The following is a 14,308-nucleotide window of genomic DNA, read 5'->3' on the forward strand; positions in this document are numbered from 1 at the left end:
TGTTGATGTAATATAGCAATTATAAACCTTTGTAATTCAGCAAAAGGCTTTGTTTTCTTTTTATTCATATTGAAACTATGCAATGAGAATAGCTCTTTAATTTCAGAAAAAAGGGCTCAAATTTAAAAAAAAATTTGCATTAATGTTTTGACCATTGTTATGAACTAATCATTTGAAATTTTTTATTTTGTAACTAAAAATAAAATGAAGCATTAAGAGGGAAAAAAAAATCATAAGTGGTAAATCTAGACAAAGTGCCACCTTGAGGGAAAGCAGAATTATTTAGGGAAAGAGGGAGATGATTTAAAATCACATGTTGGCTGCAAACAAAAGCTAAGAAAAAGCACTTCTGTAACACAGAATTCCTTGCAAGAAAATAATTTTAAAAAAGACTTTTGTTTCAGCAAACATTTATTAATATTTGTTAAAAACAAAATTTTGGAAAAATTTTAAAATCTAATGATAGGTGCTATATTTGGACATATTATTTATTCACTGATATCAATGTAAAATTTACTGTAAAATCATGAATTTCATCACTGGTTTAGCAGTACTTAGAAATTCTGTGAACCAGCAAAATAATCTCTGCAACAAAACTGGGGCTCAAGGGCCAGACTTCAGCTCTGGAGAATGCAAGAAATATGAACCCCAAAATCACAGGCCAGTTCTAGGGGAAATAAGAAGCATGTATGTGCTATGAAGCCAGAATCAAATCTCAATCTGGGTAAGAAGTTTAAAAGTAGTATTAAAATAAATTTTTGAAAAGTGGGGAGGTGGGGAGCAAAGGGAACTAATATTTATTTAGACCTTTCCTTGTCAGACACAATTTAAATCTAATCTTCACAATAAAATTTCTAAGAATTTTTGTCCTCTTTTTCTCCATGTGGAAACATAACGCTCCTCAAAGAAAGTGAATAAAATAGAATAAATATTGAGGAATTGTTGTAGATCTAAGTAAGATGTGAATTCAGGTTTGCCTCATGGCAAATCCATGATCTTTCTTTCACTAGTGGTTCTCAGACTTCGTGATAGTAAAATAATAACTAATACACATTGAGCATTTGCTATGTGTCCAACTGTTCCGTACATTTTAAGCATATTAACACATTTAATATTGTCCACAAACCTAAGTGATATGTTAGTATTATTACCTGCAGGGTTGGTTTAACTTGTCTAGGGTCACTCAGCTAGTAAGTAAAGAGATGGGATTTAGACCCTATGTTTTGGCTCCTTAATCTAATTCTCTTAACCACACAATGCCTCCTTGTGATACATTAATCACCTCTCTCTGAAGGAGTATGGAATGACTGGCTGAGAACAAAAACAAAATCTGACCCGCTGCCTTTTTTTGTAAATAAAATTTTATGGGATTCTAGCTATGTTCATTGGTTTAGGTCATACAGCTGCTTTCTTACTACAACTTACTTGAGCTGTTGCAATCCTGACTAGATAGCCAGGACTTTACAGTAAAAGTTTGCTAATCCCTAATGAAGATTATGGATAACAGTATTTGTCTATTTTTCAGGTAAGTGAATAAAATCTTTTATAATAATTCATTCTTCTTTTTAAACTCAACTCCTCTTACTTACAGAAGTCCATCTAATCAAAGAGAACATCTGATAAATCTATTTTCACATGTATTTGTCATAAATATAATTGGAGTTCTTTTTATTCAATTAATAGCTAGTCCGCTATAAAGAACGCATTTTACTTTAAAAGACAATACAGCAAATAATCCATTTAAAACTATAATATTTGAACCAGGAAACATCCATATTTCTGTAAGTAAATTCACACTAAAAGTCAATTCTAATTTTCTGAAGTTGTCATTTTTATCAAGGTTAAAACGAAATGGTTAAGGAATAACTGTCCTCCATCTTAATGAGTCACTAGATGCAAAAACACTTTTGTTCATCGGTAAACATGTGAATACTTTAAGGTTTCTGTTACTCCTAAGCAATTGCCTTAGGTTGTCTAAATTTGTAACACGATCTTTTATGAAGTCAGTGATTAAAAATAGGCATTTTTCATTGTAGTTAAATACACCTTAGTCTCTTATTTTTCAAACAAAAACCACAATTTTAGTAAAGATGTGTCTCCAAGCAACACAGTTGCAAGGCTTCCTTCCGGACCGTTTGTTTAAGTGGCTGTCTGCTCTCTCCTTCCCTCCCCCACCAGAAGCACTGAACGCTCTAAGCATGCCTCAGAGATCCTGCAGGGTGTCATCCACTGTATATCTGCTATGTTGCAGCCTGAAATTCTTGTCAGATTTAGCCCATCAAATTACACAATGGTATGTGACTTGTATTACAACTGAGACATTAATGCTGGATTCATGAAGAAAATTAAAAGTTAGACATGCACAGCAAAACCATATTAGTGGTTATTTGTTTAATTATTGAATATGATTATAACACAAATAACCACAGCACTCAGGTACAATGAGGGTGGTACTTATTGTTAATACTGTAGGTTGCAGTTTGTTTTTAACAGGCATATTATGTAAGTACACATACCAGAGGAGGATTCTCTAGTTTCTCACCTTAATCCCACTTCATTTTCAGTTTGACGTCAAATAAATATCAGAAGATACACCAACGGCAAAGCAGTAGGCAAAATACTCCTGCAACTTTCCCAGGAAGAGAAATACAGAGGAAAACAGCATTGTAGAGGGTGGAGTTGGACAGGGAGCCAGAGTACAAATAATTCAGGAAGGCTGAGTTAAGGTAACATTAAACATATATAATAAAATACCATGTATATGCAATGATTTTGACAGAAACATCTAAGAAAATATACTGTAAATATAAAATAAATAATATCTACAAAGCCCCTCTTTAACTGCACATATCTATCCCTCTCCCACCCACTACTTCTACACAGGTAATCTCACCTGGAATATTATGTATACTATCCCCATACTTTTAATATAAATTCTTTAATAATATATTATTTAGCTTTGTATATTTTGAAACTCCATATTCTGTATGAATTTATCTGTGAATTGGGTTTTGAGTTCAAAATATTCTTTGTGGGACATGATGATTCGTGAACTTAAAGCATTCTATTACATGAATATACCCAGAGGGACAGTAATTTGGTACAAACAGTTTGGAAAATCTTTGATATTATCTAGCAGAATATGCCCTTACTTAGTAATTCGACTTCTGAAAGAGATTAACACTTTGCCCAAAGTCATATGGATCTAGTGAGAGCTGATACTCAAATCTGAGCAGTCCGTCTTAGCACAGGATAGTATATTGTGATCACTATAGCAGATTGCCTCTGCAGTATAAAAAATAACTTTAAGTAATATAAACAACACTTTTTAAAAGAAAAATAATACATCAATATGGACAGTACTCATGTAAGATAAATTTTTGGTCATTATTTTAATTAACCTGATAAAATTTCTAATATCCTTCCAAAACTCAGACATATCTTGCTTTAAAACATATTTTAAAAATTCTTTCAGGGCATGTATTATTCATTTTCATATCTTCAAATTCAGAGACTAATGCTTTGTAAAGAAATAAACCAATAATTTAATAACTGAGAACAAGCTGGGGATACTATTTCTATTCTAGGCTTTAGCCATATAAATTACCACTTTGAATAGGTTGTTTTACATATTGAAATTTCTAAAGCCTAGGTAATATGTTTTTGGAATTAATCAATGGATTGCCAAATCCCTTGACTGTTTATCTTTTCTTTTCTTATCATACTTCTTAGCATCATTTCTTAAGTTGGCTTTCTTAAAGCAATGTTTTCTCTTGACTTCTTGATATTACACTCTTCGTGTTCTTTCCTTTTCATTGGTCACATTTTTTCCTGATTTTCTGATCATTAAATATTGGAGCATCTCGTTCTGGTTTTAGGTACAAACTCACTTTTCCATAGATTTAAATAGAATCCATATAATCATGAATACTCAATCTGTATTTCCAGCCCTGATATTTCTGAATTTGTAGCCATATTAATTCAAATTTCCATTTGACATGTGCACTTGTATGTCTAAATAAACATCTTAATCTCAACCTGGCCAAAAGAAAACTCTTGTTTCCTGTATGTCTCACCCAGGTTACTCCTCTCCTAGACTTTCCAGTCCCAGAAAATGGCAATAATGTCTGCCCATTACTCAAAGGACAGCCCTCAGTTACCCCTTCTTTTTCTCTATCACCACTTGATTCCAATTCACAGCAATGACTGTTGACATTACTTCCAAAACACATCACACATCTTTTTTCTGTCTCAACCTCTACTACCATGGTATGTCACCATTATTCCTCAACTGGAGAAACCTGTCATATATATATATATATAGAGAGAGAGAGAGAGAGAGGGAATGCACATAGGAAATTCAATTGGCATACATTAGTTCTTCAGTAAAGAAATATCAGGTCAAATGTGCTAGCACAACTGAATACCCAGAAAAGCATAAATGGCAATAATACTTCAATTTTTAGTTCCAGCTAGTATAGCCTTTATTTACAAATTTAATATTGAAATATTACTCAGTAAATACAGCACATTGTCCTATTAAAAACATTTACTGATATATTTCCAAGTGTTTCGCAAATCTCAAATATTTTCTGCCTTTGCTTAACACAATCTGTAATAATTAAACAAATGAGATCATTGCAGTAGCTCATATTCAAGGGTATTTACCTCACACTCTCACTGTGCTAATCTGTTATATACATTTTATTGTTTAATTGTCCAAATAATTCTAAAAGATAGTTAATAATGTTGCATATGATGAAATAGAGACTCAAATACCTTAACTTGCAGTAACTATTTAGTGGCCGAAGTGAGAATCACACCTAGATCTCAGTAGTTTTAAACACCGGAAATTGTTACCATTCTAATATATGTCCTCCAGTGGGACTTTGTGAGTGAAACGGGGCTAAAGATTAGGCAATACTTTTTTTCTACCTTCTCTAATCTCTCCCAGAGGACTGTTGAAAGTTAAGGTTGCTTACATAGTAAAAGAGTCATGGAAATACACTTTCCTCCCTATCTTATGTTTCCAGATCAAGTTTTATAGTCTCATTAAAAAGCCAGACCTCCTATGGGCAGAATATTCTTATTCAGAAACCTATCCTTTCTCAGTAAGTCTACGTTATGCTATTATCTAGGCTAGAGGTTTCCTCAGGGAGTATATACTCAATCATTTTATGTGCTATATTGTTGATCTTTTTAACTTATGTTATTCTAAAATTGAGAAGAAAATTAAGCTCTAATAACAATTTGTAAGAACTGATAACAGTGCTCTAACTTAGTCTATAAGTGGTCATAGCTCACATACAGGCCTCCCAAGGGAAGAAGAGAAATTCCACATAATGGAAGCATTGACAGTGGTGCTACCAGTTATATGATGACACTTCCTGTGTTGTTATATTAAGTATATAATTTCACAAGCGTTGATAAAAATTAAATTTATGCAAAAACTATACCAATTCAGATGTAAACATCTGAATAATGCATTTTATTATCTTAGAAATTTATTTAGTAGATGTAGAGGTATTCTGAGAGATGAAAAATAGTGCTGCAGGGTACCTGGTTCAGCCACCCTCTGCTGAAGGTTTTAGGGAAGGTCTCACAGGTGCTCTCAACCATATAATTTAAACTTTAAAAGATTAAAGGGGTTGTCCATCAGCTATTTCAAGCTAGAGAAGGGCTTCTCTTGAAGAGATTTGTGGATGTGGCTTTGCCTAATGGACTGAATCCCTAATAAGGTTCACAATAGATCTAAAAAGAATAAAAGAATTTAAGAGAACTCTTTTCACAGAAACACTTCACAGTTCAGAATTAAAGAAAGACAATACAAAATTAAAAGAGGACTTTGGAGAACAATGTTGACAAGCACAAATAAGAATGAGAAAACTTATTCAGCTTCAAACATGTGCTAACTTTATAAGAAAGGAAAGGATAATTTGAAGGGTAGTACCAAGAGTAAAGAGGATGTAACTAAAAGCCATGTAGAATTATTCCCAGGCTTTGAGTCCAAATCAAGGAACTACTAACCTATGCATTAGTTCCAAGGTCTTCAAATGGAGAACTGTACTTTGGTTGCTACACTAAAGGTATATCTACAACTGTACATGTTTTGCATAACGAGATTCTGTACTTTGAGCCAATGAGGTAATAGAACGATACTCTGGGTGGTCTTGGAAGGTGGTAAGTGTCCTTTGGACTGTAAGAAATGCATCCCTGGGGGCCAAAGGTGGAATACTGTACTTTGGGTAAAAAGGGTCACAATGTTCCTCACCTCGCGGTATCCAGGCTTTCTATAGTGCTCTCCCACCTGAAACAAGGTTGGTCTTTACAACCAATAAATTTCACGAAAGTGATGGTATGTTACTCTTGAGACTAGGTTATAAAAGACATCATTCACTTTGTCTTATTCTCTCTCTTGGATTGCATACTCTGGGGGAAGCCAGGTGCTATGTCACTCAGTGAAGATGTTCACGTGGTGAGGCACTGAGACTCTGACCACCGGTAGTGAAAAACTGAATCCTCCTGGCACATTCTGTTAATCCTCAAGTCCAAACTTTCTTGACTGCAATCGTGGCTGACATCTAGAGTGCAACTCTATGAAAGGCTTTCAGCCAGAAGCAGTGTGTAAACTGCTCTCAAATTCCTAACCACAAAAACTATGAGACAGCAGATGTTTGTTTGAGTCTACTAGATAATTTTCTATGAATCAATACACAATTTTATTATAACCTTGTATCTTTGTATCCTTCAACCTCGCTAAATTCACTTATTATTCCTATTAGGTTTATTATTACCTTTCTTGCAGATTCCTTAGAGATGTCTATATAAACAACCATGTATCTGCTGATAGAGGTAGTTTTACCTTTTCTTTCCAGTATTTATGCTTTTTGTGTTTTATCTGGTTTATTTCTAGTTGGGACATCCAGCACAATGTTCATTACAAGTGGAGAAAGTGGACTTTTTTGCCTTGCTAATAATATTAGCCAGAAACTTCAGTTTTGCATCATTAAATATGGATCTTAACTGCAGGAACAGAAGTTCCTTTCTACTACTAATGTGCTGAGTTTTTCTCTTTTTTAACCATAAATTGATGTTTGATTTTTTTCAAATGTGTTTTATTCACCTATTAATATGACCATACATCTTTTTTCTTTTAATTTATTCATATAGTGAATTGAACTAATTTTTTGTTCTTTTTAAAATTGAAGTATAGTCAATTTATAATGTTGTGTTAGTTTCTGGTGTACAGCATAGTGATTCAATTATATACATATTCCTTTTCATATTTTTTCAATATAGGTTATTACAAGATATTAAATATAGTTCCCTGAGCTATACAGTATGACCTTGTTGTTTATCTATTTAATACATAGTAGTTGGTATCTGCAAATCCCGAACTCTCAATTTATCTCTCCCCACGCCCTTCTCCCCCTGGTAACCATAATGCATTGATTGGTTTTTGAATGTTAAACAAACCTTGTATTCTTGCAATAGGCCCAACTAGGTCATTATATGTTTATATATTGCTGACTTTTATTTACTAATTTTAAGACTTTTGCATCTATGTATACATACTGGAGGAATTTTTCTATAATTTCCTTTTACTTATGAAGATTTTGACAAATTATTATAATAGGCCTATGCTGGCCACATCGAACAAACTAAGAAGCATATTCTGCTCCTTTACTTACTGAACTATTTTGCGTATTAGTCTTAAGTCTTTCTTAAATATTTGACAGAAAGCACCAGTGAAAGCTCCTGGACTTGGATTTTCTATATTGGGATTTTGTTTTCTTTTTTTCTCTTTCTAATAATAAAATATATTTCTTTAATAGAAGTTGGACTATTCTGATTTTTAATTTCTTCTTATGTCACTATGGAAAGTTGTACTTACCAAGGGATTTGTGATTTCCATCTATATTGTCATATTTATTGCCATACTGCTTTTTATAACATTCCCTTGTTATCCTTTTTATGTCCGTAAGATTTGTAGTGATTATTCCTCCCTCAATTCATCACTGATATTAGTAATTTGTGTTCTTATTTTCTTCAGTGTTTTTCTTCTACAGTTTGTGCAGTTTGTAAATTTTCTGTTAGTTGTATGTTTTCATTTTCATTAATTTTCTTCTTTATATTTATTTTTATTACTTCCTTTAGGTTTAATTTGCCCTTTATTTTTCTAGCTTTTTTAGGAGAAAATTAGATTATTAATTATTTATAATTTGAATTATAAACTTTTACAGGTATAAATTTCCCTCCAAGCATGGCTTCATCTATAACCACAAATTTTGATTTGTTGTATTATTTTTATCATCTCATTTGAAACACTTTAAAATTTCCTTGAGGTTTCTAAATTGATCCATTGGTTATGTAGAAGTTTGTTGTTTAATTTCCAAGTAGTTGATGTTTTTCTAGTTCTTCCTAGTTAAATCATTCTTGATTTCTAATTTAATTCCATTGTTCTCAAAAAATGTATTTCATAGATGCCTATCTTTGAAATTTATTGAGACATTTTTATGACCCAGCATATACTCTTGTCTTGATGATTCATATGCACTGCAAAGATTGTACAATTCTGTTATATAAAAGTAAGTTAGTCATTATTGAAGAAGTTAATAATGTTCAAATCTTCTGAAATTTTGCTTAATAATAAATATAGTTCCCTGAGCTATACCTTATGACCTTGTTGTTTATCTCATTTTCTTAATTTTGTTCCCCCTTCTTTGGAGATCAGTTGCTATTACAACTTTATAAAAGAAAATCTTCTTGGTCAGTTACCATATAGTACAAACAAATTTTTTAATAAGATAACAACAAAAAGAGAACAGAGAAAACTGAAAGGAAACATTAGAACAGAAACTATTTCTGTAGATAACACACTAAATATTTTCTTTTCTAGATAATGGAATTATGAAAAAAATTAACAAAAGAGGAAGAAAAAAATGTACATAGTTCCTCCTTGCTATAGTTACTTTTTTATAAAATCACTAATACTAAAAAGTAAAGTGACAATAGAATTTCTTTTGGCCCAAATCCAGTATTTATTATTTTTTTTTAATAAAGGAGTTGATGCTTGTAGTTGTAATAACAACTGATCTCCAAAGAAGGGAGAACAAAATTAGGAGTATGAGATTCCATACAGATTATTAACACTTGACTCATCTCAGGAATTAAAATCTAAGATGTCAACAGAGCACCATTAGGAAAAATCTCAAATAAGAGCATTTTCTAGTGTGACACACTAAACCCATTAATTACTTTTTTATCTTAAAAATAAAATAATTGGGATCTTCTGTGGTTAAAATTTTATCATACACAAAAGTGGACTACTATACGTCATAAAAATAAGATAACAGAAATAAACAATAATTTTTATATTAAAAAGGTATTATTAATCTAAAATGAGCAGTTGTAATTAAATTTAGTAATGAAATATGTTGTTGTTTTAAAACTCTTGGCTTAGAGAATATTTCAGTTTTCTTTACCAGCACCTATTATGCATATCTTATTACTAGAACACTTGTCTATGCTAATCATAAACTAATATTGCTTTTCTTGCTGACTGTAAAGAGTAAGACCCCTGGTCCCTGAATGGGCTTAACAAACAGATGTAATTATTGCTCATTTTACATCAGCTTTAAAAGTCAATTCTCTTCAGTTTCTTCAAATACTCTTTAATGAAGAAAAACAGATGTAAATGTAAAAACAATCTGAATATATTCTGAATATTGACTCTATAGTACATATCAGTAACAATTTTTAAATTATAAAACTAAGTACTATTAAAAAGCCCCTTGACACTTTCTATCAGTTCTTCCTACTTCTCTTTTACTTGTATTGGACAATTTTATACAATTAAAATCCAGACCAAAGAGAGAGGTAGAAAACTGAATAGCTGAATGTTACAGACTTTGAGATTAATATATTTTAATTTAACAAGCTGTTATTAAGTTGCCTTGTTCAAAGGGGTTCAGACTGCATGTCAAGCAAAAGATCGGGGAGATTTGGCAAGTGCAGAAAAAAATGCTAGTGCTGTCAATATAGAAACCATATAGTCAGGTGTATAGAGGTGTACTGTTAAATATTTAACAGCTCACCAAAAATTAAAAGCCCTACCTTGTATTGTTTGCCAATTTCTGTGGCATAATACTCCCATGTGGCTGATTTCAAGCTACCAAAATGCCAAAAATGAATCTACAATTGAATAGCTGTTACATAGTATTTTCAAGATATAGATCCAATAGATGCAAATAAGCTCACAGGTGTGGCTAATAGTAAAATATAGTAAAATAAATTGGAAATGTAAAGTATTGAGTATTGACTATCCTTTTAAAAATGTAATTTGGGTCATTTAAAATATATATAATTTAAGTTTTTTATGCCTGTGTTTAACTGCCAGCTCATCAAATTCCTGAAATTCTAACAGTGGTCAAGTATACGCACACGACTCCTACACACCACTGTATAGATTCTAGATTACCCCAGCGACATAAGCTGGTAAGGGATGCAGAGATCTCTTCCAATTTTCACCTTAACAACTGATCAGAACACATGACTGGATGCCCTCAGCAGTTATGACAATCATTTCTCTTAAATTCTCTTCTCTCTGCCTGATTCTATTCTGGCCTCTAGTGTCATTACTATCATCAGTGTTACAATGACCATCATTGTAAGGGAGCCATAATACTAATCATACTTAATAGTTATATTTTTCTGTTCTCACATTATTTACTAATATCTTTTATCAATAACAAGAAACCAATTAAATGATAATGGCATATAATAAAATGTCAATCAACTGGGAGTCAGAAATCTCAGGCTGTTGTCCTGAATTCACACCCACTCGAGGAAAATCATTTAAAATTTCTGTCCCCTCACTTTGTATCTTTGAGATAATACTGTATACACTTTTTATAGAAATCCTTCAATGAAAATAACTTGAAACTAGAAAAATATATATATATAACACACTTGAATCCTAAAGAATGGCTGATTCCTGGACATAAAGATGGAAGACTCCACTGTACATTTTCCTGACTTGCTCATCATCTAACAGCACAAGCTGCAAGAGGGCAGCTGTATTTAATGGGCAAAATCAGTCAAACATTCAGATAAAGTTTTACTAGATTAATTGTTATTGGGACAAAAGTGAGTAAATAAACTACTTTTATGGTATCACACAGAAGCTCAGTATCACTAAGGTGAAGTCCATTTAATAGGTCTCTCAATAGCTTTATAGTAACATATAAACATAACGTAATAGCTGCTGCCCATTTCTCTTTACCTGACTTTTCCCAGGCTTAGTATCATTTTTTTTCCTTTTTAGATTCCTTTGCAGAATCTTAGAATTTTTGAGCTGAAGAGTACCTTATAAACCGGAGCTACAAACCCTTCATTTGACATATGAGAAAAACTAAGCTCCATGAGGATGTGTGAGCCCTGCCCCAAGTTATACAATTACTGACATAAGTTGGGACTAACTAGGTCTACAGACTTCCCTTTCTACCAGCACTGAAAGACATTAATCTTAGAGAAAACCATTACCTCTTGAAGAACTCTCTTCATCTTTAATAATAAGGTCTTGACGGCTGTGCAGTCCTGTAACATAAGTCTGAATGGTAGAGAATCTAAGCCTCCGTTTTCCTCCACACCTTGCAGGGGCCAATCTGCAGATGGACTGCTGGGCATTCGGCTCATATGGGAAAACCTGGCTTCCTGATCATTGTCTTTTGTTAATTTCAGGGACAGGTTCCTAACAAGACAAAAAATGAACAAAAATTACTATACAGCATATTCAGAGCAGTATTTTCCAAGCTGTTGATCAATGTCAGTAGTGAGCTAGAAAGATTTTTCTTTATGACTCCATTATCTCCTCATATTAATCTTTGAAAATTCTGAAACCTTTGTCGAAATTATGGAATGGGTCAATTGTATATGTAGTGGTAAGATTCAATGACAATCACTGTTATAGAATTTTTTCGCCAACTAGAACTTCTATTAAATATGGTAACAATGTTTACACTTTATTACACATGATAAGTGTTTACATTTTTAACTCTTTTAAAAATGCTGAAAGTCAAAAGAAATCACTGAAAGAAATTTTATATAGAGATTTTATAAAAATATGCTTAAAAATTAACTGGGAGGAAAAAATTATGAAACCAAAACTTGAGATAAAATAATTTCTGTTATTTTAATTTACCTAATCAAACAATGGCCATTTCCGGATTGACTAGTATGCACAGGATTTTATGTGAAAATAGTGAAATAAATGTGAAATGCAGAACTCCATATGTAATTAGCATGCTTATCAAATAATCATTAAAATTTTAGCATAGTAATGTATGAAAAAACATATTTATTTTGTTCTACTTGATAATGAACAATTATTATCATTATTATTATTTTCTTTATTAAAATTGCTAACTTTGGTTATTTTGGTGGTGTCTCCAGGCTGTATAATACATAAAAGATTCATTTCTTATTTCATCTACAAATGCTTTTGGTATAAGTGGTGACTCACAGTTTGGAACTTTAGGCCAAAATTAACAGTTCAAGAATATCTGTTACTTTTATAGATTTTTCTCTTTCTTTTAACCTAACATATGACATTTATAGTAATAGGGTCCTCAGGGAATATCATTTGTTCAGTCATAAATATTGTTTTTCAACAATTATTTTTAAATAATGCATTTTAAAAATAATTTAACATGCTTAGATTGAATGTATATATACAGAAAAGATATTAAGATTAATAATTTTCCAAACACGTCTATCAGGCAGATCTAAAAAAGGTATGAAAAGAGGAGCTTAAGAAAATAATCATTTTTCATGTGCTTGTCTAAATTTGTTTCCATTTGTTAAAACCAAGGGGCCTACACAATAATGACAATTAACATTATAACATAGCTCAGGATATTTATGAAATAATAGTTTAGGACTTATGCTCAATTTCTATAGGTTCTATGTATATTATTTACTGAATTATATGACAAGGTCACTTGGCAACCTAAATTGAGAAAAAACAGAGTTGCCTTGGAGCCAGCCACCAACGTCAGGAAATGATGCGAATAAAAAAATACATTTATCTTCAGTTAATTTTATCCATCTGATTATTCACTAATACTATAATTTAATTTATAAAGTATTGGATAATTAGTAAAGAAAACACATTTTTTGCATCACACCATTGTTCACTTGTCTTCACATTGATTACCATTGTCTTTTGAAGTGATAAGATAGTAAATACTATCCCCACCTTACATTTATAATTAAATAATAGATAAACAGCCATAGCTAACATCTTTTGAGGACTGACTATGGGCCAAGTACTGTGCTAACCATTTCATGTGTGCTAATTCATTCAAACACTGAACAAGACCAATAGGTAGATATAATGAGTATCTTAATTTTACATACCAGGAAAGAGACCCAGACAGGTAATTTTTCTAAATTAAATAGCTATTAAGAAGTAGACCTGAGAGGATTCAACCTAAGTACATAAGCAAGATAAGACTTTTTCCCCTACTAACCATATTGTGTGCAAATATATAATAATTAATGTATCTCAGGTAGTCATGTAAGGCCTTTACATATGCTAAGCCATTTAATACTCATAACAACTCTTTGAGTTATTATAATCTCCACTTCACAGCTGAGGGATTTGAGTCTCAAAGAGGTTAAGTTACATGCTGATGGGGACAGAGCAAACAAGGGACAGAGCTGCGATTTGAATGCAGGCAATGCACTCAAGCTCTAAATCACTACAAGATGCTGCATCTCATGTGAAAAATAAGCAAGCAAATGAACAAAAAACAGATATTGAAAAACAAGTCATACCTACAATTACACCAAGAATCATTTATATTTTCACTTTTAAAATATATCTGATATGACTGATGCATTTTAATTACACACAACTTGTAGTGAACTATAAAGTTATTCTTAAAGGTTTTTTATTTTCTTTTAGTGTCTTTCATGCTATTTTCTCTAAGACTAAGAAGAATAAAATGAAATATAAAAATTAGAATTCATGTTACGTGTAACAGCATTTTAGTTATAATAGAATTTTTAAAGATTTACCAGGTTTCAGTTGTGAACAAGCCTGGTGTCTGGCACATATTAGGCTGACTCAGTAAATAATTGCATAACTGAAGTGGAATAAATGAATACAATAATGAGTGAGTGAACAAAACATAATTCTTTGCAATAATCTATGCCTACAATTCTCATTTGTACACAGGAAATTTTCTGCACGGTGGATTGTTATGTATTGCAGGACTGCCAACCACAGCTTGAAATTTCCCAG

The 14,308-nt window shown here is 32.0% G+C and overlaps 1 protein-coding gene across 6 annotated transcripts in view; it reads right to left on the reverse strand.

Moving 5' to 3' along the window:
• Positions 1-14,308, reverse strand: part of CCSER1 (coiled-coil serine rich protein 1) — a 1,130,224-nt gene that overhangs the window by 706,888 nt on the left and 409,028 nt on the right. For all 6 annotated transcript variants that reach the window (XM_072940467.1, XM_072940491.1, XM_072940473.1 and 3 more), the window contains exon 6: positions 11,545-11,752. In XM_072940467.1, the coding sequence (XP_072796568.1) occupies positions 11,545-11,752 (208 nt within the window). The remainder of the gene's footprint in view (positions 1-11,544; positions 11,753-14,308) is intronic.

This window comes from Vicugna pacos, chromosome 2, assembly GCF_048564905.1.
Source record: "Vicugna pacos chromosome 2, VicPac4, whole genome shotgun sequence".
NCBI classification, from domain to species: Eukaryota; Metazoa; Chordata; class Mammalia; order Artiodactyla; family Camelidae; genus Vicugna; species Vicugna pacos.